General features: G+C 40.2%; 1 protein-coding gene across 2 annotated transcripts in view; it reads right to left on the bottom strand.

Moving 5' to 3' along the window:
* Positions 1 to 15,566, bottom strand: part of LOC126481075 (N-acetylgalactosamine kinase) — a 92,725-nt gene extending 77,159 nt beyond the window's left edge. Inside the window, exons 1-2 of one of the 2 annotated variants that reach the window (XM_050104561.1) lie at positions 15,175 to 15,566; positions 1,980 to 2,138 (exon numbers count right to left, since the gene is read on the bottom strand). In XM_050104561.1, coding sequence (XP_049960518.1) covers positions 1,980 to 2,128 — 149 coding nt within the window. In that variant the 5' untranslated portion in view covers positions 2,129 to 2,138; positions 15,175 to 15,566. Of the gene's footprint in view, positions 1 to 1,979; positions 2,139 to 14,848; positions 14,896 to 15,174 lie in introns of those variants that run through there. The other variant, XM_050104562.1, reaches the window with a different exon arrangement.
* Between the last annotated feature and the right edge of the window lie 6,921 nt (positions 15,567 to 22,487).

Genomic DNA, 22,487 nt, shown 5'->3' with positions numbered 1-22,487 from the left:
AGAACACACATTTTCAATAACTTGCCAGCAGCCATAAAAAGCTTAACAACCAATGAAATTCAGTTTAAGAGAAGCCTAAAGGATTTGTTAGTGGCCAACTCCTCCTACTCCATTGATGAATTTCTCAGTAGAACCAACTGATTTGTGTGTATGTATATATGTAAGTACAAAATAACTTCTGCACCATTTCAGTGCAGTAATGTGTTCATTGTAAATAAGTATTATAGTAGTTGTATTACACGTTTATTACCCCATAAACAAATAAAAACACTTTTTTATTTTAAATTCAGTGCATTAGTATTTGTAAAATGATTCTTTCATATAGTGTTCATTAAAAAATGATGATCATTCCACTTGGCACCTGTGGAATGGTACATTAGCTTATTTGTTTGAGATGTAAATATTTGTCATATATTGTTGTTTTTCAGACATGTTCCACATCCTGGAGGACCTCCTTGCTATAGATCAATTGGAATGAAAGCAAATCTAATCTAATCTAGAGTGCAAAAATTATAGGGTATATGAGGTCTGGAGCTGGTACAGAAGAAGTTTATAAACATTCATTGTGGTACTTCGATTTACTTCCCTCCTTGAATGTCAAATATCATTGTCAGACATAGAAGAGTCTGAAAATGAGTTAAGTAATAAAAATCACTTGTAATTTTCATGGGCAAAAATTATTATTTATTATGTACCTCATACAAAATTATTCAATTCTAGGTCCTTGTGCCTGCAATTACTAAAAACCAGAATGACCCAGTGGAAGCTTATAGCTGCCCATATGACATTATCTTCTCTTTCAATTTCTGGAGTTACAAGCATTAACACTTTACTGTACATGTCAGTGTCCATAAGTACATAATTGCTCCAATTTTCTAGTTCCTGCTGTATTTCTCAGAGGAAGTTCACACGAGGGAATGCCCCTCTCTTCAATAACCTACCTCGGCACCATTGTGAACAACATGTAGGCTTTGTATTCTCAGAGCACGTAGTGCAGCTGTCATTAATGGCAGTTCTTCTTCCACAACTATTTCGGAAAAACTGAGCAAAAGTTTGAATAGTGTAGCTGTGCGGTTTGTGTCATTCTTGTCATCAGTCTTGCATGATCATACAAGAATGATGACAAAAGTTACATGTAGGCCAGCCTTGATGGAACCACAAACCTTTGGAAAGAGATACATTAAGGTAATTCTGGTGAGAAGAGATTTAATAGTCCCATGACAGAAACAACTACAAAAGTGCTGGCACACTAAATAACGAGCCAAATATATTGCTTTTGGAACTACAATGAATGTCTCTTCACTGACAAGGAAAGGCAAATAGAAACTGGTAAAAGATGGATAAAAGAAAAAGTCAATAAACCCCAAATCAAGAGAGATGGAAGGCACAGATAAAGTATCTGAAGAGATAATTCACAACTGACTGATTAGATACACATACAGTACAATCATGAATGTAGAGGCCATTGTTCAACTGGAATTTATGAAAATTAAAGTGACTGTAGTCACAGTTAACATTTATTAAATGCTGTCAAAAATCTCTACACAACATTGTCTGATCTGATTTTACTTCACTATCTGAAACTTCACCTATATTAACAAGAGTGTTAGGTAAATAAATAAGATTCTGGTTTCCTTGCTTCTTGTACATTTAGTTTTGAGCAGTTGAGACAATTAAGTAGGTAGGTATTAAGGATTTTCTGTGAGAATATATAGCTGAAAAGCAACATAAATGGAAAAAAGTGTATGCCACATACTAAACATCAAATGTTACAACTGAATACATTATGGAAGTCCATATGTACTAGCTACCAAGCAGCAGTTGATACACAGACATTCAATAAATCACACAAGAACTTGCAGTATTAAGAGTTTCTCCAAACAACAAATGGAAACACCATCTGACATTTCATGACACATTCGCACCAATGGTGATATACTTCGGTATTTAAATTAGCAGTCGCTGTGCATCATAACTACCTTCCTGGAACGCGGACATAGAATGATGGCTTCTCCATGAACTTTGCTTCGAATAATTGTGTGAGAGAGAGAAATCTGCCTTCTTCCACATCATCTTTTCTCATTTGAATGACCTGAATGTTATCATTATTATTAGCTGGCAAGTCCATGTGTTTCTTCCTATAAAAATAATTTATGTGAGTAAATTTGCAACATAGTACATATAAATTACATGCATGAATGTTTAAAAAAGATAAAACAAAGATAGGAAGAAAATATCTTCAAAATGCATTAAAAATGGCTCTGTATGGAAATGAGAGGAAAAAAAGCACACAACTGGAGCCAACCAATCTGAGTTTTAGAAACAAATTAAATTACTCAAATACATATATTCAGTGTTACAAAGATCTGGCTCAAACTACTGTTCCTGTTACAATATTTGGTAAGTAGGTAATTTTCATCAGAATGTATTGAATACAAACAATATGATACGGGTAAACTATCGCCAAATAGAGAAGGCACTAAGTGGCAGACAGGCATACTGAAAAAAGACTGCTAGCTATTATAAGCTATCGAGCAAGTCCTTCATCAGATGTAGGGAAAACAAAAATGTGCTCTTTATCAATTCTGTACATAGGAAAGCACACTTTTCTATGTACCAAACTGACAAAGTTCTGATATATTGAAACAGGAGAATGGTAATCCTTCAGAAAATATTATTAATATAAACCCTACAGTTGGCACAAGCAGTCAGTTACAGTGTTTATTTGTGGAATATTTTTTTCAGTTCTCTGTTCCTCTATCAGCCCTGTGATGACTTCCTACCAGCTGCAATACATGACTAGAAAGTTTGACGATGAACAAATGTATGCATGAGCAGTAACACAACCAGAGATTGAACTGTCAGATTATTATCCCTTCAGACTGTTTTGATGTGCAGGATTGTGTGTGTTAGATGCTATCTTTGTAAGAATGTCTGACACTTAATCACATCCAGTATTTACTTCCTTTATCATCGATATTCTCTATTAAAAATAATGTAACAATAATGAAACACTTTACTACCTGCAAAGCAATGAGCAATAGCAGGCACTGCAGACAACTGGCCATTTACACAAAGTGAAAACCCCTATGTGGTGACTGGCACCTGATCCCTGTAGAAGAAGCCCTTTGAGATCTCTGGAGTACGAAGTGTTCAGAAATGGACAGATGCCAAGAACCCAGCTGCGAAAAGGTTTTTGATAGAACTGCTATTTCTGGTATAACAAGAAGTGAAATAAATTATGATTGCTTCCTGATACTTTTAACTTGTAAACAAAATGAAGTAAAAGAAAAATTATTCATCAAAAATGCCTCACCGTCAACAGGCTGTTTGTTACCATGCCCTTATGGAGGAAGGTAGTTAGACAGCACCTGTGTCTGGGGCATTTCTGAGGACACAGCACAACGGTGGAGAAGATATACCAAAAAAGTTTCTCAATGCTTTTCTTCTTTGCATGTATTACAACATACATCGCCTCATCATTATGTCATAGGCTGAAACTGACATCCGGTATCAGTAGGTTAAGTAGTCAGAAAATACAGCTGCATTTCCTGGTTCAGTGAACATGGTTTGGAACCCACATTACAGTTAGCATTTACAGAAGACAACATTGTGACAGGCACAATATGACATTTTCTGACTAATCACCCTTTCCTCTGCAAATCAAGGTCCAATACATTTATATATGCCACAAAGTGCCCATTTTGATTCAAAATAATCCATGATTCATCTCAGCATGGCTGTGTGTCTGCAACAGTTTGAAGCTGCATGTGGTCCTGTGGGTCTTAGAATGCTTCACAAGATAGATGGCCAGCATGATGCTGCCCAGCGTAACCTATATTATGATTCCATAAGTATGACAACTACACTAATAAATCAAAAGCATACCGGCACCTATTAGCGGACATTAATATGTGATGTGTTCATTCTTCGCCTTCATGATGGCTTCAACTCTGCAGGCCAAACCATTTCAGGAATGTTACTGTTCACAAACCACTGCTGCACAGATGTGGTGTCATGCCAATACAATCAATCATCATCTCAAAATTGTTCCCCTAACGTACGCAATACACAAAGCTGTAAAATATGTCCACATTCTTCCAAAATTAATGTTTTCTCAAGGACAATAAGAGGACCACACAATAACCACAAAAATCGCTCCCATGCCGTAACACCACCTCTTCCACAATTCACTGTTGGCACTACACATGATGCCAGGTAATGTGCTCCGTGCATTTGTCAAACCTAAACTCTTTCATCAGATTACCACAGGGTATAGGATTATTTAGAACACCAAACTATGCATTTTCAGTCATCTACTGCCCAGTGACATTGCTCTTTACACCAACTCAAGCATCGGTTAGCAGTGGCTACAGAAATGTAAATGGCTTATGAGGAGCTGCTTGAGCATTGAATCCCATTCTTTTTACTTATTTATTGCTTCTCTAGCCAGACCAGACTAGGGCCTTAAGGCACTGTCTTACAACTGACCAGGAGCAACACATACTAGAAATACTACATAACAATCATAATAATTTGTCAATCTAGATTTGGACATGTCCGAAGTATCAGACTCCATATATGATCCTTATTCAAAGGTTTTGGGCATTGGAGTGATTCAATGGCAACAGGTGAAAATTTGTGCCAGAGCGGAACACGAACCTGCATTTCCAATTTAGTGGGAGCTGTCACCTCACACTACTAGCAAAGCAACCTACCCATGAATCGCTCACTTGCCATTTAGGATTTCTGCAAGGGATCAGGTTTGGTGTGCGTCCACAATGGAAGAGCAGATCTTTAAAGAACAGACATCTTACATGATCCAGCACCCATACAAATACTACTGCATTTGGGCACTGAAATGAATTATACATACAAGGCCGACAACCAAAGATCTATTTTTTCAATACAAATGCACACCAATCAAGATCTCTTGCAGGAATCTGAAATGGTCAGTAAGGGGTTCATGGTTAGGTGATGGTATGCCAACACTAATAAAAATAATGATTATTATTATTATTATAATTATAAAAGAATGGTGACATCAAGAATGATATTAATTAGTTTAGCATTTTTGAAGCCTTGTTTGGTATCAGAAGAAGTGAAAGGTGTAATGAAAGAGGACAAGATTGAAATGAAAATGCTAACGGCTTAGGGAACAAGTGAATTTCAATAGAGAATTCTGTTCATAATGGTAAGGAAAAGTGGTTGGGGAGGGAGGGTTGACGAGAGTGAGTTGCAGACAAGTATATGGAAGAGATAGTTACAGTGACAGAAGGTAGACCATTAGATGTCTTTTGAAGTTTGAAAGGATTTTAATTTCAATAATATCTTGAGAAAGATTGTTCCAAAGTCAGATTCCTGATACAGAAAATGATTTAGAGAACATGTAAGTATTGTACAGTGGTACAGACCAGATTTTACTTAGTTGAAAACAAGTATTTCGGCTGTGTTGTTCAGACAATAGTATACGAGTTGAAGAGAAATAAGGAGTGTAATGATCAAGAAGACGACAGAGCAAACACAGAGTGCGATAATCTCTGCACTTATAAGCATGTAGCCATGATGAAAGTTCATAGGCAGGAATGATATGGTCCAAATAGTGTACATCACAAATGTATCACACACAAGAATTCACTGCCATTTACAGTGCCACTCTCATATGAAAGTCTTTGGAGAATATGATCACCATAACCAAGAATTATACACAGTCATTGTGCTATCTGGACTGCTGGTAGCATTCTTGGAATCATGAGAGGTTCCTTCCACTAATTTCATGCATTTTTTTTTTTACAGTCACTCCCTGCAATATTCGATGGACCTTGTCCATTAGTATATGATGTCTGACTGGTCTCGGTTTAGCTGTGACTATTGGTTCACATTTTCACTTCACAATCACATTAACAACACTCACCTTAGGAAGCTTTACAAGAGTTGAAATGTCCCTGATAGATTTCTTACTCAGGTGACATCTGATATATTATCCACACTTGAGGTCAGCTACCTCTCCTGATGAATCCATTCTGCTGTCACTACCTCTCTACTGACAACATAATACTCCCTGCCTACTTTTATACTGGCAGGTCCACTTTTCATGACACCTAGTGGTCAATTACATATTACATAGACATGTCCAGATATTTTTGATCAGAAAATGTACATCTTGAGGAATTAGTCAGTTTCAGCAGGGTCAGTCTCCGGTATCCCTATTAGGAACTGCTCAGCAGTGGTTTTCAGAATGGAATGTGATTTCTCTCCTCACCTGGTTGCCTTCTGAATGAAACCTAAGCCTCATTGATGATATATGTACAAAGACAAAATGTACCATACCAGAAAAGTCACCTTACTCTGCACCAGGAAACCACAATGACTGTTGAAGCTTCAGAATAGGTGCCAGGAAAGAAATACAGATAAAGATAGTTACTGAAGTCACAGGTGTTTGGCTGAACCATCAAGAGGTAAGGAAACCTCAAGCTCTGCCTTTTTGATGACCATAAATGACTTATTAAGTACTCTGAAACATTTATTTTGTTACTGTCTTCTATTTTTTACAAATTAAAAAAAATAATGCAATAATATGAACTTAAATTCCACATGTGGGACACAAACTGACACTAGCATCATGTTGCTGCTTTCCAGTCCATTGATTATGCCACAGAACTGTGAAGCCATTATACTAATTACTGTTACATTGAAGTATTTCTTATTGCTTTTCCACCCTTGACTACACTGCATGACAACATCTGTGTCATACGAAAAGCACATTAAGAATTCTTGTGGGTTTTCATAATGTGTATTGTTTTGCACTACACAGCTGCAGTCCCAATTACTCTTTAGTTTTGTGAGGAGTTATTTACACTGACTAATGTGATTCAATCTTGTATAGCATGGCTTGTAATTTCAGCTCTAGCCATTTTCTCCGATCTCAAGTGTAAAATGTCCAGTTTGCTCTGTTACCCACGCATCTTTGACTCTCCCATGGACTTGCCATCTGAGAGATGGAGGCAGAATGGGAACTGATCAGCACAATGCAGATCATTGACAACTTCCCAGTGAACAATATGCGAGGGCTGGAGGAAAGAGAAGAAGATATCCAGGGCAGGTAATGCTGTAAAAGTAACAAACAATATGTGTCAGCCAATGCTGAGAATACGTAGCTCCCAAGCAGTTACAAAGCTCGTCACAAGTACATGTCTAGAGGTAGTGCCACAGCACACTGTGTGGACTGAAATCACCTAGCAAGTAATATCTGCTGGGCGGTTACATTATGAAGTCAGTGAGAGTTGTGCCAACTAAAAGCTCTGATGATTATAAGTAGATGGAGCATATTGGTATCTTATATACCATATGTACTATAGCAACAAATGCGTGAAGGTCTCTAACTGTGACAGCACATTAGTGATATGTGTCATGTCATAAACAAAGTCATTTAATATTTATAAATAAACGTACAAAAATGTGGAGGTTCTACAAGGTGTTGAACATACAGTTTTGTCCTTCTCATTTATAAATCTGCAGTTGTCTTACCCAGCAATGAGGGAGGAATCAGTTTACACAGTCAACCTCACCTCTGCTCATGTAATCCTTTCCAAGATTTGTGCATCCCCTCAGAACAGGAATGTCAGTACAATTAAAATACATTTCCTGCAGAAAGGCTGGAAATCTGATTCTTGATTGGTGATGGTGGTACCTTGTGCAAAACGCTCCATCATGGTCTGGGCATTATCTTCACTGCTGCTCTGAAGAATTCTTTTTTTCACTGAAGCACTGCCTGATATTTGCACCCTTGTCTGAAATCCTTCTGGTGATCTCCCATTCACCTGAAGATGTAGCAGAATGATGTCCTGAGTTCCAGAATTCTATTATGATCTCTTCTTCCATTCATTATTTGGATGATCACATTTTACCTTTTCTTTCTAAAAGTGTGTTGTGTTACAACAGATGGTCTTGCTTTGTACTTCTGCATGGCTATGCACCTGTGCTGATTGCATAGGGGACTTGTCATTCAGTCAAGAGACACAATTTCTGTGGAGTGAATGGTTCACCAGTGTAGCGATTCATGTTGGTAATCACTGAAAGAAATGACATTCTGTGAGCCCAAGCATTGAATGTCAGAACTCTGACTGTAGTAGGTGAGACAGAAATCTGGAAAGAGAAATGTAAAGACTAAATCTAGATATAGTAGGGGTCACTGAAATAAAATGGAAAGTAGATAAGTATTTGTGTTCAGTCTGATTCAGGTAATATCAAGAACAGTAGAAAATGGAATAACTGGGTAGGGTCTGTTATGGATATGCAGATAGAGCAAAGAGTGAGTTATTGTGAATACGATAGGATTATTCTCATCAGATTTAACTGCAAACCAACATAAATGGGAGTTTAGGTGTACACACTAATGTCACAAATAAAAGATGAAGAGAAAGTGTATAAGGACATTAATGAGTAACTCAGTACGTAAAGAAAGATGGAAATTTCATAAAATTTCATAATTCAGGGGGATTGGAAAGCTGTAGTTGGGACGGAGTAGAAGACAGGGTTACTGGAGAGTACAGGTTCGCTAATAGGAATCAGAGGGGAAAGAGACTCCTGGAGCTCTGCAATAAATTTCAGCGGACAGTAGCAAACACATTATTCAAGAATCACACAAGGAGAATATATATGTGAAAATGTTCTGGGGCACAGGAAGATAACAGTGGGATTACATTATGGTGAGAGAGAGAGTCCAAAATCAGATATTTGTTTTAACGGATACCAAGAAACAGACTCAGACCACAATCTTGTAGGCTAATAGTGAAGATTTGGCTGAATTCTAAGAGAATCGCCAGGAAGAATCTATCCAATAAATATGCACAATACTGAACTGTTGAGGAATGAAGAGGTTTGTTTAAAGTTCTCTGAGACTCCAAATACAGTGTTCATAAATACCACAGCAGGGAGTTCACTTGATCTTGATGAGGAATGGACATACATGAAGTAGCCCTCACAGGAACTGGACAAACAAATGCAAGTAAGAGGAAGGTAACTGCAAAGAAATTCTATTAACAGAAGCAACAGTGCACTTCAATCGATTGACAAAAGAAGAAAACAATAATGCTCCAAACACAAAAAAGGGGAAGGGAGAGAGGGTGAGAGAGGGAAGGAGAAAGAGAGAGCAATATACATCATTTCAGAATGAAATTAATATGAAGTGTTAGGAAAATAAAGCATAATGGCCACAGGAAGTATGTGAAGAAAACAAAAAGTAAATCAGTAGCAGCAGCACAATCAACATTACAAAACGCCAAAATAGCTTTTGGCAAAATTAAAGCAATTGCATCATCATCAAGAGTATAAAAGGAATTCTACTGCTAAAAATAGAAGAGAGACTGGATAGGTAAAAAGAATACAATGATGGAATTTCCGTGGATAAGTAACTGTCTGCCAATGTGGTAGAAGAGGAAAAGGATGTCCATGTGGAAGACACAGAGTAACCTGTGTTAGAGTCACAGTATAACGCAGCTTTGGGAGAGTTATAATTTAAGCAAAGAAGATGACATTCCTATCCTCATTGAATATGAGGGAGAATTACTGGGCCTGTTGAATGGAATGAACAGTCTAACGACTGAATTGAGTATAAACCAAAGAAAGATGAAAGTACTGAGGAGCAGTAGAAAAGAGCTTAGTATTAAACTAAACATCAAAACTGTGGATTATGCAGTAAGGAAAGTGAAGGAATTATGCTACCTTGGAAGGAAAATATCACACGATGGACAAAGCAAGAAAGATATAACAACAGACTAGCATAGGCAAAGTGGAGATTTCTTGCTAAAAGAAGTTCACTAACATCTTACGTAGGCCACAAATTAAAGGAACAAGTTTCTGAGAATGTAAGACTGGGGCACAGCACAGCACGACAGTGAATCATGCACTACGGTAAAACCAAAAAGAAGGTAGTTGGGGATTCTGAGAGGTGGTATTACAATATGATGCTGAAAATCATGTGAACTGATAAGATAAGCTACCTCTAGAATTGTTAAGGGAAGTAATGCATGAAAAATAGTGACAAGAAGACCAGGAGAGAGATAGAACAGGTGTTTAAAAAAATCAGAGAATAACTTCCATGGTACTAGTAGAGAGCAGTAAATCTAGGGGAAGACGGAGGTTGGAATACATCCAACAAATAACATAGGGTGTTGGATGGAAATGCTACAGTTGGATGAAGAGATTGGCATGAAGATCCCAGTTTTCCTTGTTGTGCATCTTTCTCGTAGGCTTATCTCTAAGCACTGTTCTGATAAGTGAATCCAGATTGAAACAGCAAGTTATCAACTACATCCCCATGAGCAGTGTGTGTGAAGACAGCAGTGAATATTGAAATACTGACTGAGGAGATTGATGCCACAGCAGTGCCGAAGTGTGTGCACTAACCTCTGTTCAAAAGTCATACAATTTCTTTAGACTTGAGGCACTCAACAGTGTACTTCTGAGGGTAAGTCCTCCACAAAATAGGAATGGGTGGGGAAAGGGGGATGCTCCCTCAGCTTAAATTGCCTTTACATTGAATTACAGGAATACCTAAATCGTCCCTGTTTGCCATTAGTACCAACGATTGGGAAATTTGCTTGGTTGTCCTTTATTCTGTTGGTGAAGTTGGGTGTATAGATTGTGTGTGTGTGTGTGTGTGTGTGTGTGTGTGTGTGTGTGTGTGTGTGTGGTGAGAGAGAGAGAGAGATTGTGGTGTCCGATCTAGTAGGCAGCGCCGGCTCTTTCATGTGGCGAGTTTTCATAATTTTTTTTTTTCATGTTTTTGTCTGGTTAGATGATTTGTGGATAATGTGTCAGGGAGGTTGTGTTGCTGGTATTGGTGAGTTGGTTTTTTGTGTTGTTGTTGACCTGTGAGGTCAAGGGAAGTCTTTGATTCCAAGTATTGTGTTTTCTTGTGGTTTTTAAGGTAGTGATGATTGTGGAAGTGGTTGTAGGTTTTGGGGTTTATGAATTGGTATAAGTAGTTTCCGTTGACCTATATAGGTCAAGGGAAATGTTCGATTCCATTGGATATTGTTTCTAATTGATTTTGCGAATGTTGTGGTTTGTTTATTTTACCGGTTTTGTCGTTTGGTTTAGTGGCGTGTGTTTATTGTTAGTTTGTCCCCACCCCAAAACCCCCAATTTCCCGGCTTGTCCCATTAGTTTCATTATATTATAGCAGGAATATGTGTTTGATGGTTTTTTTTACCTATTTTCGTGTTTGTTGTGATGTTTACCTAATGACGTTATAGTAGCAACATGGGAGTAGTTGTGAATGGTCGTTTCCGCCATATTGGTGACGTCCTTGGTTAAAGCAGACGGGTGGAATCGGACATTTCCATTACCCGAGGTTTGTTATATCCAAAATTGGAGTCTTGCAGAGAAGGGAGAGGTTTCTGCTATTCCGAGAAGCACATTTCCCAGAGATCAGTTCTCAATCCATTTGTGTTCTAGTATATTCGGGTCGACAGAAGAGTCCGATCCCACGCGTCGGCTTTAACCCGTGACGTAAGGGTGTTGTCGTGTGTGACGTCATGACGGCGCGGAGTTTGGTTTGAGTGCGGCTGTCTCCAGTTCTGTTTAATCTTATTTTATTTACTTTTCTGATCTGTTCGTTCTATCTCGTGAGATTTTTTTTTTTTTAATTTAAAAACACTTATTACTTATTTTAATTATCTGTTTCCTCGAATTTCTGTTTTAGTTTATTATATTTATCTTTCTGATCTGTTCCTTCTATCCCGTGAGATTTTTTTAAAAAAAGACAAAAAACACTAATCAGCTACTGAAGCATCTTTATCTTCTATGGGTTGCAGGGGTTACAACCCCTGGGGAGGTGGGTGGGTATTCATGCATGGCTGTCTTCACTTCCACGTTGTAGCTACGCAAGGCGTCTAAATTTGTTTATATTTAGTTTGCCCCCGACCCAAAACACCCCATTTCCCGTGCTTGTCCCGTTAGTGTCATTAGGCTTCTTGTGGAAAGTGTGTGTGTTTGTTTTTGTTTCCGCCATATTTGTGAAGTCATGGGTCAAAGCAGACGGGTGGGATCGGACGCTTCCGTATTTCCGTATATTCTGTAAACTATTTTACTGGTGAGGTTTCTCTTTTGCTTTCACTTTATATTTTCACTGAGATGGAAACAGCTTCAAATAAAAGAAATTGGTTGAAGAACCTGACAGCTTTTTCAGGAAGATGTGAAGATGCATGTCACTTTTAGTTGGATCAGCTTCTGTCTCTTCAGATTCTACCAGTGATTACAGGCTCACTGCTTGAGTGTCATTTTGGTCAGTTTTTCTTTTGATTTGATGTTTCTCTTGGTGGTACTACATTCTTCTGTTTATATCTGTTTCCTTGTTTGAAGCATTTTAGGAAAAGTATTTCAACACAACTGAAATTTTCTAATCGCATTCGTTGGCTTCACCAGCTCTCAAGAAAACTGTCACTTTTGAATTTAACCTAGACCTCAGGCTATGCTGCAAATCAGTCTATCACCACAACCTACATTCCAAAAAATAAGGCAGAAAAAGAAAGAAAAAAAACTGTTGCCAATGTTCTGTTCTCTTGCTGTTTGCACATGTCATGTCACATCATTATGTCACAGGAAAAAGTCAACATCGAGTACTGGTAGGGTCAGTTGAGCGGATTTCTCTACTTGTGTGGCACAGACTGCTGACACTTAGAGCACTTCACCAAGTTTTGAATAGTAGGTTATGTCTAAGAGAGAGGAATCCAGCTATTATGCATTTTGGGGAAAAAAAATGGAAACCTAAATATGATTATAAAAGTGGCTGTTTCTTCCAGGTTTGTGTTCAGCTTTCTCATTAGTCCTTCACATCAGTGAAATCTTCCCTTTTCATTCTTTTCTGAGCTCCAGCAGGACTAAACTCATCTAAAGAGTGTATCATAACAGGAGAGTCTCCTAGTAACCTGGTAGTATCTAGTAGTGCGGCTCATGGCGAAATGTCAACTTCTTTATTAACATTGTCCTGTTAAGATTCTCCAGATTTACGAGATCCTGCAATATACTTTGAGCCTTTCTTATTTTAAATGAATGATATTCTTTCTAAGGTGCTTTCCTTTTCATAAACAGACACACTACCTGAAACATTATGTTGTTTGTTAATTATTCCCACTGGTGAAACCACAAGTAAAGTAAATTTGTATGGCATGTTTGGCTAGGAGACACTCAGGGGGGATGGTCAGTGAGCTGTTCACAAGTTTGCTCAATTGTATACCACTTCGGCGATTTGTGTGTTCTTAACCTAATACAGTAATTCTATCAGAGAAAGGCGACCTACAGTTTAATGTAACACCTGAACTACGTGTCATTCCTGGCAAATCTTCACATCACTGTGAGGTGAAAGTTAGCATCAAGTCAGACTGAAAAATTTCTACGGTGGGACTGGGATTTGATTCTGCGACCTCTCGGTTTCCAGTCAAGTGTATTACCACTAGACCAAAAGGCCTGATGACATAACCACAGATAGTTTAAAGGAAAATGATCTCTCTCATGGAAAATTGTCACTACTCTTCATTTTGGAATTTATAGAGCTGCTTGCTCTGGAGGAATTTTAGCAAACATAGTACTCAACATGTGTTATCACATAAAGAGTATGCCTTTACTGACATTTATCATAGTTGGTCCAGTCTGTTACTGTCCTTTGACCATTTTTGTAGCGACTTAACATATTTCTGACAAGTAAAATACTGCCACTTCAAAATTTTCCCTCTTTCTTCTACAAATACTATTTAGGAAACTTCCAAGTTGTTGTACCACACTCTAAAATGAGTATGTGCATGGTTTCTGTGCATAACTTCCTCCACCAAGACGTTATGGGTTAAAGATACATACTGGCCGCTCTGATATCTTGGTTGTGGTGACAGACTGATCCGTAAACCAGCTCGAGGTCTAGGTTAATCTGGAAGGTGACAACTGGTTGTGATATGGCAAAGACACCAAATGTGAAAGCAGAAAATGTGGTTGTGTAACTAACTGGCATAGAGAAGCCTTACGTTTCCATCCATGCCATGCTGAAAAATGCAGGGATGAGGGATTCAAGACGCAACTTTTTCCCACCTACTGCCTAGGAGGTGGAGTTTAGTTTTTCCTTTTCACATTGCTCGCTCAAAAAATCATCATTCCACACAGTATTGCATGAGATAGACACATTTAATATTTGGTCATTGCAATGATTACTATTGCAGAAAGAAAAAAGGGTATTTGCAACTGGTTCCACACATTACAATAGCATTAGAAGCAATTGCTATAACCTAGCACTCATATATTTTTGCAGATACCTGTTAATAACAGTGAAGAAATTAAGTTTTTGAGCTGAGTAATCCTATAACATTGATGTCATTACTGAACGAGCAAAAGCTCGGATTGGACACTTGAAGGGAAGAATGAAGCATAGACTCCAAAAATAATTACTATAGCAATTCAAGTGATTTACAGAACTACAGGAAAACTAAACCAGCATGACCACTGCTATTGAATTTGGGTCTAATGTGTTAATCATTGTGGCATAAACTCACTCAGTTATGATAAAGTTCACTGAATTACTTATGTAATATAAGTAGTATAAGTGACATGGTTTTCTGAATATCTAGGGCAATTTCATGGAGTTACAGCGGAAGACTCTCACTTTTACAACATATTTTCCAATGAACATGCGTCTGTATCTCTCATGACTCTGGTTCTTTGGTGAAAACCACAGAAAAGGCGCTGTCATTTAGATGCTTCGGAATGTCTGCAACCTACAACATTTTCGGATCTGTTTGATATACGAGACTTAAACAATAAATATGGAATAACACAAATTATGCAAGAGTTTATTGCATACTTTTACGGCGATTCCCGGTTCACATTCTAATATTTTGGGCCATAGCTGGGCCACGGCGTCAACAACCGGCCTTTGATCACTAAGTTGACATCTCTGTGGAGCAGCCAAAAACTACAATAAGCACAAGCTGTGTTGGGAACAACATTTCGACTCATAGTTTTACATAAATTTTAACTCAACGACTGCATTTTCGTGGATGGTTCTAAGGCTCACTAATACAAATTTTCTGACACACAGCTATAAATACAATTTCAGCGGCTGATAAGCCCAAACAGACGGATCCCATCGTTAAAATGACATAAACTTAAAACGCGAGGCGTCCTTACCTTCTTACTTGCAACGACAGCGAACAGGTTGAAACGCAAAGTAAACAGTGTGCGCTGTCACTGTACAGCAACGATAAAGTGCCTACGAAATGGGCCAAACTTTATCTTATCCAAACTTGCTCTCAATAAACCACAGTCACAGAGATAGCAGTTTCTCTACATTAATTTTAAAACAAATAAAATGGTTTACATAAGGAAAACAAACGATAACAGTTGAGTAAATGTCAATGCAAACACACGTTATCTCTTGCAAGCCTTTTCCGGCTACACGTAAACAGCGCTTCAGTTTGAGTTTGTTGATACGCTGCAGACGAAACGATTGTAACCAATGAGATATCAGCGTCCAAGTCAAAGATAAAATTTTCAATCTCCATTTTTTTTTTTTTAATATAGCATTGCAGTTAGTTTATAGCTTCGCCTTAGCTTCGCATAAGTTTCGCGCCTAAAAAGGATGACTGCAATTATATCTCACACTTTCCTCTTGTTTACATTTCTCCAGCGCCTTCTGGTACAGGTTCATTCCATGAGCTGCTTTTTTCACCGTCAGTATTTTAGCACATCTTTGACGCAATTGTTTGCAATCATGCGAATTACCCAATGATTTCAAACTTCCTACTGCGTTTGCTTTGTCGTTATAACCAGAGTCTAAAATTACTATGTTACAACTGCTCCATCTAACACAGCCATCTCCAAATTTTTATAACTGGTCATAAATTCCACAAGTAATAAAAAAATTGAATTTTAGCCTGTTAGATCTACGTAAGGTGTTCGGTGTCGCTGATCATAATTTTCTGCTCACGAAATTATACTTCCATGGGATTTGTAGCAACTGCCTGTCGTTACATAGCGATATGACGCACGCGCCGTGTGCGTGTGTTTACAAACATTGTGCTGTCAAACATTTCGCACCAGACACCACCGGCACTGTATTGTATGCATGTTTTTGGTTTCGTTTACTCTTTGATTTATGCTTTTTAAGGTTTTATGTCTTCTGTGTCTGATTATTAGTTCATAGCTACGGCATAACTTGAATGTCATGTTCCCGGCTTATTTGTGTTAGGTTGTGAATTGGATTCTAAGAAGCCGTTATATTTTTTCGCCGTTTCCCCTGTGGCCGCATTCAGTAAAATTTGTCACATTGCATGAGTAAGTTTTTCATGTAGTACTTCAGTTTCACCGTGTTGAGATAAATACACAGGATTAAATCGTCGAACGAAGCCTATCTGGCTTGTACCGACAAACTGGCGCAGCAGACGTGATCGCCTGCATAGTATCACTGAATTAACGAGTGCTCGTGGAGGAGAGTTGCAAAATGACTGGCTCACCGTCTACGGCTAATCCTGTCGGTACTGGCTGTATGTCTACTACCGTTCTGGCCACACAATTTGGCTTTGTAGTGTGTGCAGGTGGAGCCTAGTTTTTCTATTCCGAAATTTCAGCAGATACTACTAAGTTTGCGGCGGTAGTAAGTCAATTAGGTTACCAGTACACCGCTGCAGTGCAAGAAGAATCGATCTGGCAAGTGTCAGCATCGCAGGAAGAACGAATCCGACAGGTGCTCACCTATGGTGCTCACCCAAGAATATACCACAGACAGAAACCCTTTGTAGTACTTGCGGCACCTACGAAGCAAAATGGACGCGGAAACGGTACCAGACAACTTACTGCGCACAATATGGAGCAGTCCTTTATCACCGCCCATCGAAGTAATCATATCATCCTAGACTGATACATCGCTGAACGCGTTAGAGGGTTTGCCAGATAAATTCCAAGACGCAATGACGCTACTTCCTGTCAGCGCATTCACCACGTGGTGTGCTAGCCCGATGCCAATTGCTTCGCGCGCACATTACGACGTCTTGGAAGCCAAGGTAGATCTAGTGACGCAGTAGATGGGCGAATTATTATCTCGTCACGACTGAAGAAACGGCAGAGGCCGGAATCGGAACTGCTGACATTCGTGGAGCAGATCATCAACGACTTCTTCTGTAATTGGGCCTGAGCAGCAAGGAATCTGTTGGTATTCGCGAGTAGGCACTCAAATACACAAATTCCTACACTTATCCTACACTTACCTGAATGTCAGCGACAGTCGGAACTAGGTGCCTCCACCAACTGCTGGTCCATATCTCCACACCTGTTTGGTAAAGATTGGCTGTCTAGCTGCAAATATTTAATATACACTGGATCCAATCTGTGTATTTGTCCATGGACCATGATGCGCAGATGATGATTCTGTCTGACTGCAGCGAACAATTCGGTCATAACGATGTATGGTACTCTGCAACCAGAATTAGATCTGGGTTTGCATCGAGCTTTCACACAGGATTTCACCATCGTGGACATCACCAAACCCACTATCAGAGCAGACTTTCTCGCCAGACACAAAGAATATGCGCCTAACTGATAACGCCACTGGTCTGACAGCATCTGGGTTTCATCGAGATGCAGCTATACATTCTGCCAAACTGATTCATCTCACAGATGGAGAGTATGCCAAACGGTTGCATGGCTTTCCAGCCCTGACATGACCATATGGCGCCCCTAAGTAAGTAATACACAACATGGTTCGTTACACCAAGACAACAGATGGACCACCAACATCTTGTAGACCATGACATTTGGCTCTGGGCTGGATGGCGATGGCAGAATCAGAGTTTTACAGTATGATCCATTAGGGAGAAATGCCTTGTCCAGCAGTCTATGGTCCTCGCCGATACATATAGTTCCGAATAAGCGTGGTGCATAGTATCCTTGTGGTGATTATACAGCTATTGACACTGTAAGGTGGCGTGGTCTCCTGACCTTCATTTCTTACATATTTCGTCTTCACAATCGAATTCTGCACATCAAGACGCTTCATTCGAACCCAAACTCGATAAGGTAGAGTCAATTTCGTGTGAATTCGTGTAAGCGATATGCAAATCTAATAAGTAAATTGCAAGTGCGCACCGAGGTTAAAAAAGTCGAGGCTGGCGTACACAACATGACGGCGACAGGAATTTTCATTCTAGGAAGGCGGCCGGCCCGCTGGGAGGTAAGTCTCTTCAGAGGGGTAGTCGCACACCTACTTCAGCTGAAGCAACCGCCCACAGAGAGGACAGCTTTTGCCAGAGCGAAGGGATAACGACCCCCGTGTTCGACTTAAAAGCACCCAGAAGACACATTAAGTGATGGACCGGCTGCGCAGTTATGGAGTTCTCACAGGAGGATAGTATACGCCTAACGGAGATGCTACATATTTCCGCATTGGTCGACTCAAACGAAACGTCATTCTTCCGTTTAAAAAAGCAACGCTGATTGGTGGAATATTTCTGACACAAAGAGCCAGAGGAGTGAGGGAAGACAGCGAATGATATACCCTTGCAAACATTTCCAGAAAAAGGGGCTGTTCCTTTGTCGCTCTTGGAACAGGAACACGTAACGAGAGCGAGTGCGCTCTTACGTGTACATAAAGAGCGAGGAACAAAGTCTCTACTTAGTATTTCACTGGGAGAGCACCTCTGCTGTTAGCGAATCGGAGTGATACTCTATATTGAATCGCTCGTGATTAAGCTTTGTTCACTGTGTTGGCCGCCACACTTATTGTACAGTGTGAACATGGACAGAGTACTAGTTAAATGCCTGTGAGCAAATACTAAGTGGCATCACGGTGGACTGGTTATCTGACCAGTGTACCACGCCAATAGTTAGATTAGGGGCGAATAGGAGTCCTTTACTTCATCAAGGCGTAGGGAGAGTTTGATTGGCGAAAGTCAATCCAGACAGAAAGAGATAGTTGACAGCAGCGAGCAATGCAGGCAGCAGTCACCACAGCTCACGGTATTGTGTGCTACAGTGTATGTGAGCCCCATCTTTCCTCCCTAACAGTCCACTCCATTACATTTCTCACACAACAGCCTTGACCGTACCTAGGAAAGTTATTCAAGTTGTGTAGGCGTGACTCTCAGCCATTCTGCTGAGTAAATAACGTTCTTAAAGAAAAGGGAGAAAACAACCTTTCCATACTTTGTAAAATAATAGCATTCCTATCCATAAGAAGCAATCTACTGTTCTGAAAAGAACCCGGAAATGTATTATTTTTCACTTGATTTCTCAGAATTTTTTTACAATAAATAATATTTACGTTCGTTTAATGTGTTTCTTACACTATTGCTAATACTCCAGTACCCAAGTATTCCACTAGTTACATAAGAATATAGAATATTTTTGTGTCTTTTCCTTGCAGCGGACGACTCCAGAAGATATTTGTTGCTGTAAGTTTTGCAAGCAGTTCTTGTTGGTACATTAGGAGCGTCTGTCTGACTTCTGTAGTAGAGTGAGGTGGAGATTGTTTCTTGAAGGAGCCAAAGGGTACCTGTTAGATCAATCCATGTGCAATGTGACAAAATAAAACCCTCGCACTCACAGAATATTCCGACCCTGCCAGGATAGGTAAAACTGACGGGATATGTAAAATAGGTACGTTGCCAAGATAGACAAGTGTCAGAATAGGTGATATATGATAGTTAGGTATGGCAGGTCGCAGCATTAACACTTTGAAAAATTTTCTTTCATGTATTAAAGAGTTATTTGCAAATACACTCCTGGAAATGGAAAAAAGAACACATTGACTCCGGTGTGTCAGACCCACCATACTTGCTCCGGACACTGCGAGAGGGCTGTACAAGCAATGATCACACACACGGCACAGCGGACACACCAGGAACCGCGGTGTTGGCCGTCGAATGGCGCTAGCTGCGCAGCATTTGTGCACCGCCGCCGTCAGTGTCAGCCAGTTTGCCGTGGCATACGGAGCTCCATCGCAGTCTTTAACACTGGTAGCATGCCGCGACAGCGTGGACGTGAACCGTATGTGCAGTTGACGGACTTTGAGCGAGGGCGTATAGTGGGCATGCGGGAGGCCGGGTGGACGTACCGCCGAATTGCTCAACACGTGGGGCGTGAGGTCTCCACAGTACATCGATGTTGTCGCCAGTGGTCGGCGGAAGGTGCATGTGCCTGTCGACCTGGGACCGGACCGCAGCGACGCACGGATGCATGGATGCACGCCAAGACCGTAGGATCCTACGCAGTGCCGTAGGGGACCGCACCGCCACTTCCCAGCAAATTAGGGACACTGTTGCTCCTGGGGTATCGGCGAGGACCATTCGCAACCGTCTCCATGAAGCTGGGCTACGGTCCTGCACACCGTTAGGCCGTCTTCCGCTCACGCCCCAACATCGTGCAGCCCGCCTCCACTGGTGTCGCGACAGGCGTGAATGGAGGGACGAATGGAGACGTGTCGTCTTCAGCGATGAGAGTCGCTTCTGCCTTGGTGCCAATGATGGTCGTATGCGTGTTTGGCGCCGTGCAGGTGAGCGCCACAATCAGGACTGCATACGACCGAGGCACACAGGGCCAACACCCGGCATCATGGTGTGGGGATCGATCTCCTACACTGGCCGTACACCACTGGTGATCGTCGAGGGGCACTGAATAGTGCACGATACATCCAAACCGTCATCGAACCCATCGTTCTACCGTTCCTAGACCGGCAAGGGAACTTGCTGTTCCAACAGGACAATGCACGTCCGCATGTATCCCGAGCCACCCAACGTGCTCTAGAAGGTGTAAGTCAACTACCCTGGCCAGCAAGATCTCCGGATCTGTCCCCCATTGAGCATGTTTGGGACTGGATGAAGCGTCGTCTCACGCGGTCTGCACGTCCAGCGCGAACGCTGGTCCAACTGAGGCGCCAGGTGGAAATGGCATGGCAAGCCGTTCCACAGGACTACATCCAGCATCTCTACGATCGTCTCCATGGGAGAATAGCAGCCTGCATTGCTGCGAAAGGTGGATATACACTGTACCAGTGCCGACATTGTGCATGCTCTGTTGCCTGTGTCTATGTGCCTGTGGTTCTGTCAGTGTGATCATGTGATGTATCTGACCCCAGGAATGTGTCAATAAAGTTTCCCCTTCCTGGGACAATGAATTCACGGTGTTCTTATTTCAATTTCCAGGAGTGTATTTAGGGTTAGAATAGATACCAGTAGCGAGGAAAGTAGAATTGTAGGGACAAGGTCTTGTGGTATATTGTGTTGGAGAATTTTGGATTTTTACGATTTTTGTGTTGCTGTTAGGGCATAGGAGTTTCAGGATTTATGGGTAGACATGATACAGACCAGGCCAGCCGGTGTGGTCGTGCGGTTCTAGGCGCTACAGTCTGGAACCGGGCGACCGCTACGGTCGCAGGTTCGAATCCTGAATTGGGCATGGATGTGTGTGATGTCCTTAGGTTAGTTAGGTTTAATTAGTTCTATGTTCTAGGCGACTGATGACCTCAGAAGTTAAGTTATGTTTAAAGAAGACAAGGTGAAAGAAAAAGGAAAGGAGAGGGAACAGCAAAAGGAGAGGTCTAGGAACGAATATTCCAATAATAATTATCGTAATCATAATACCAATAATTTCAGGCAATTTAACAGACCAGGACAGTGGCATAATGAAGGTAATTGGCATAGAAACGAGAACCAGAATAATTGGTACCGAAATAGAAACGGTAATGGATACTCATACAGTGGTGGATATAGGTTTAGGACCTTTGAAAGAGGTCACGATGACAGAAACAGCAACTCGCGAGACCAAAGCGCAAATAACTACACAGGAAATCATGGTCCACAGAGACAAGAACAACACAGCAAAGGGAAACCAGAAGTAGAGGTTAAGCCACCGAATATTGCAAAACATAAAGACTGACGCAAAAAATGCAGAAGAGGTTAGGCAAACTAACGTCCACCCTATCTTACACTAACGACTAAATAAAAATTAAATTAATAGATCAACAGAACAACATAATTAAAAGAAAAAAAGGCACACAAAACGGACTATCAATTTCTTGTAGTATTGAGAATCCTACAACATGCACACAAACAAGAAATGACACACAACCCATAAAAGGACGAAGAGGTGGTAGGCCATAATTAGAATAAAGAAAAGAAATCATATATATATATATATATATATATATATATATATATAATATTTGCCGCTATCAGAAAATTTTTGCATTATATAAAATCAGAGTTTTTTTGTAAATAACAATAACAAATATATGTAAAACAAAAACTGTAAATATTTCTACGCATCAGACGGACATCGCCACCAACATCAATCATCAACTCCCTCAACACCATATGCTTCGAGATGTCACATTATCGTTCATATTTTTTAAATATTTTTTGAAAATATTTTATTGAAACTGTTAAAGCAGAAGTAGAGACACCTTGTTTGAAGGGAAATCGATACTGACACTCTTTGATAAGATTAAAATG

Source organism: Schistocerca serialis, chromosome 5, assembly GCF_023864345.2.
Source record: "Schistocerca serialis cubense isolate TAMUIC-IGC-003099 chromosome 5, iqSchSeri2.2, whole genome shotgun sequence".
Classification (NCBI taxonomy): domain Eukaryota; kingdom Metazoa; phylum Arthropoda; class Insecta; order Orthoptera; family Acrididae; genus Schistocerca; species Schistocerca serialis.
This window is presented reverse-complemented; position numbering and strand designations above follow the sequence as displayed.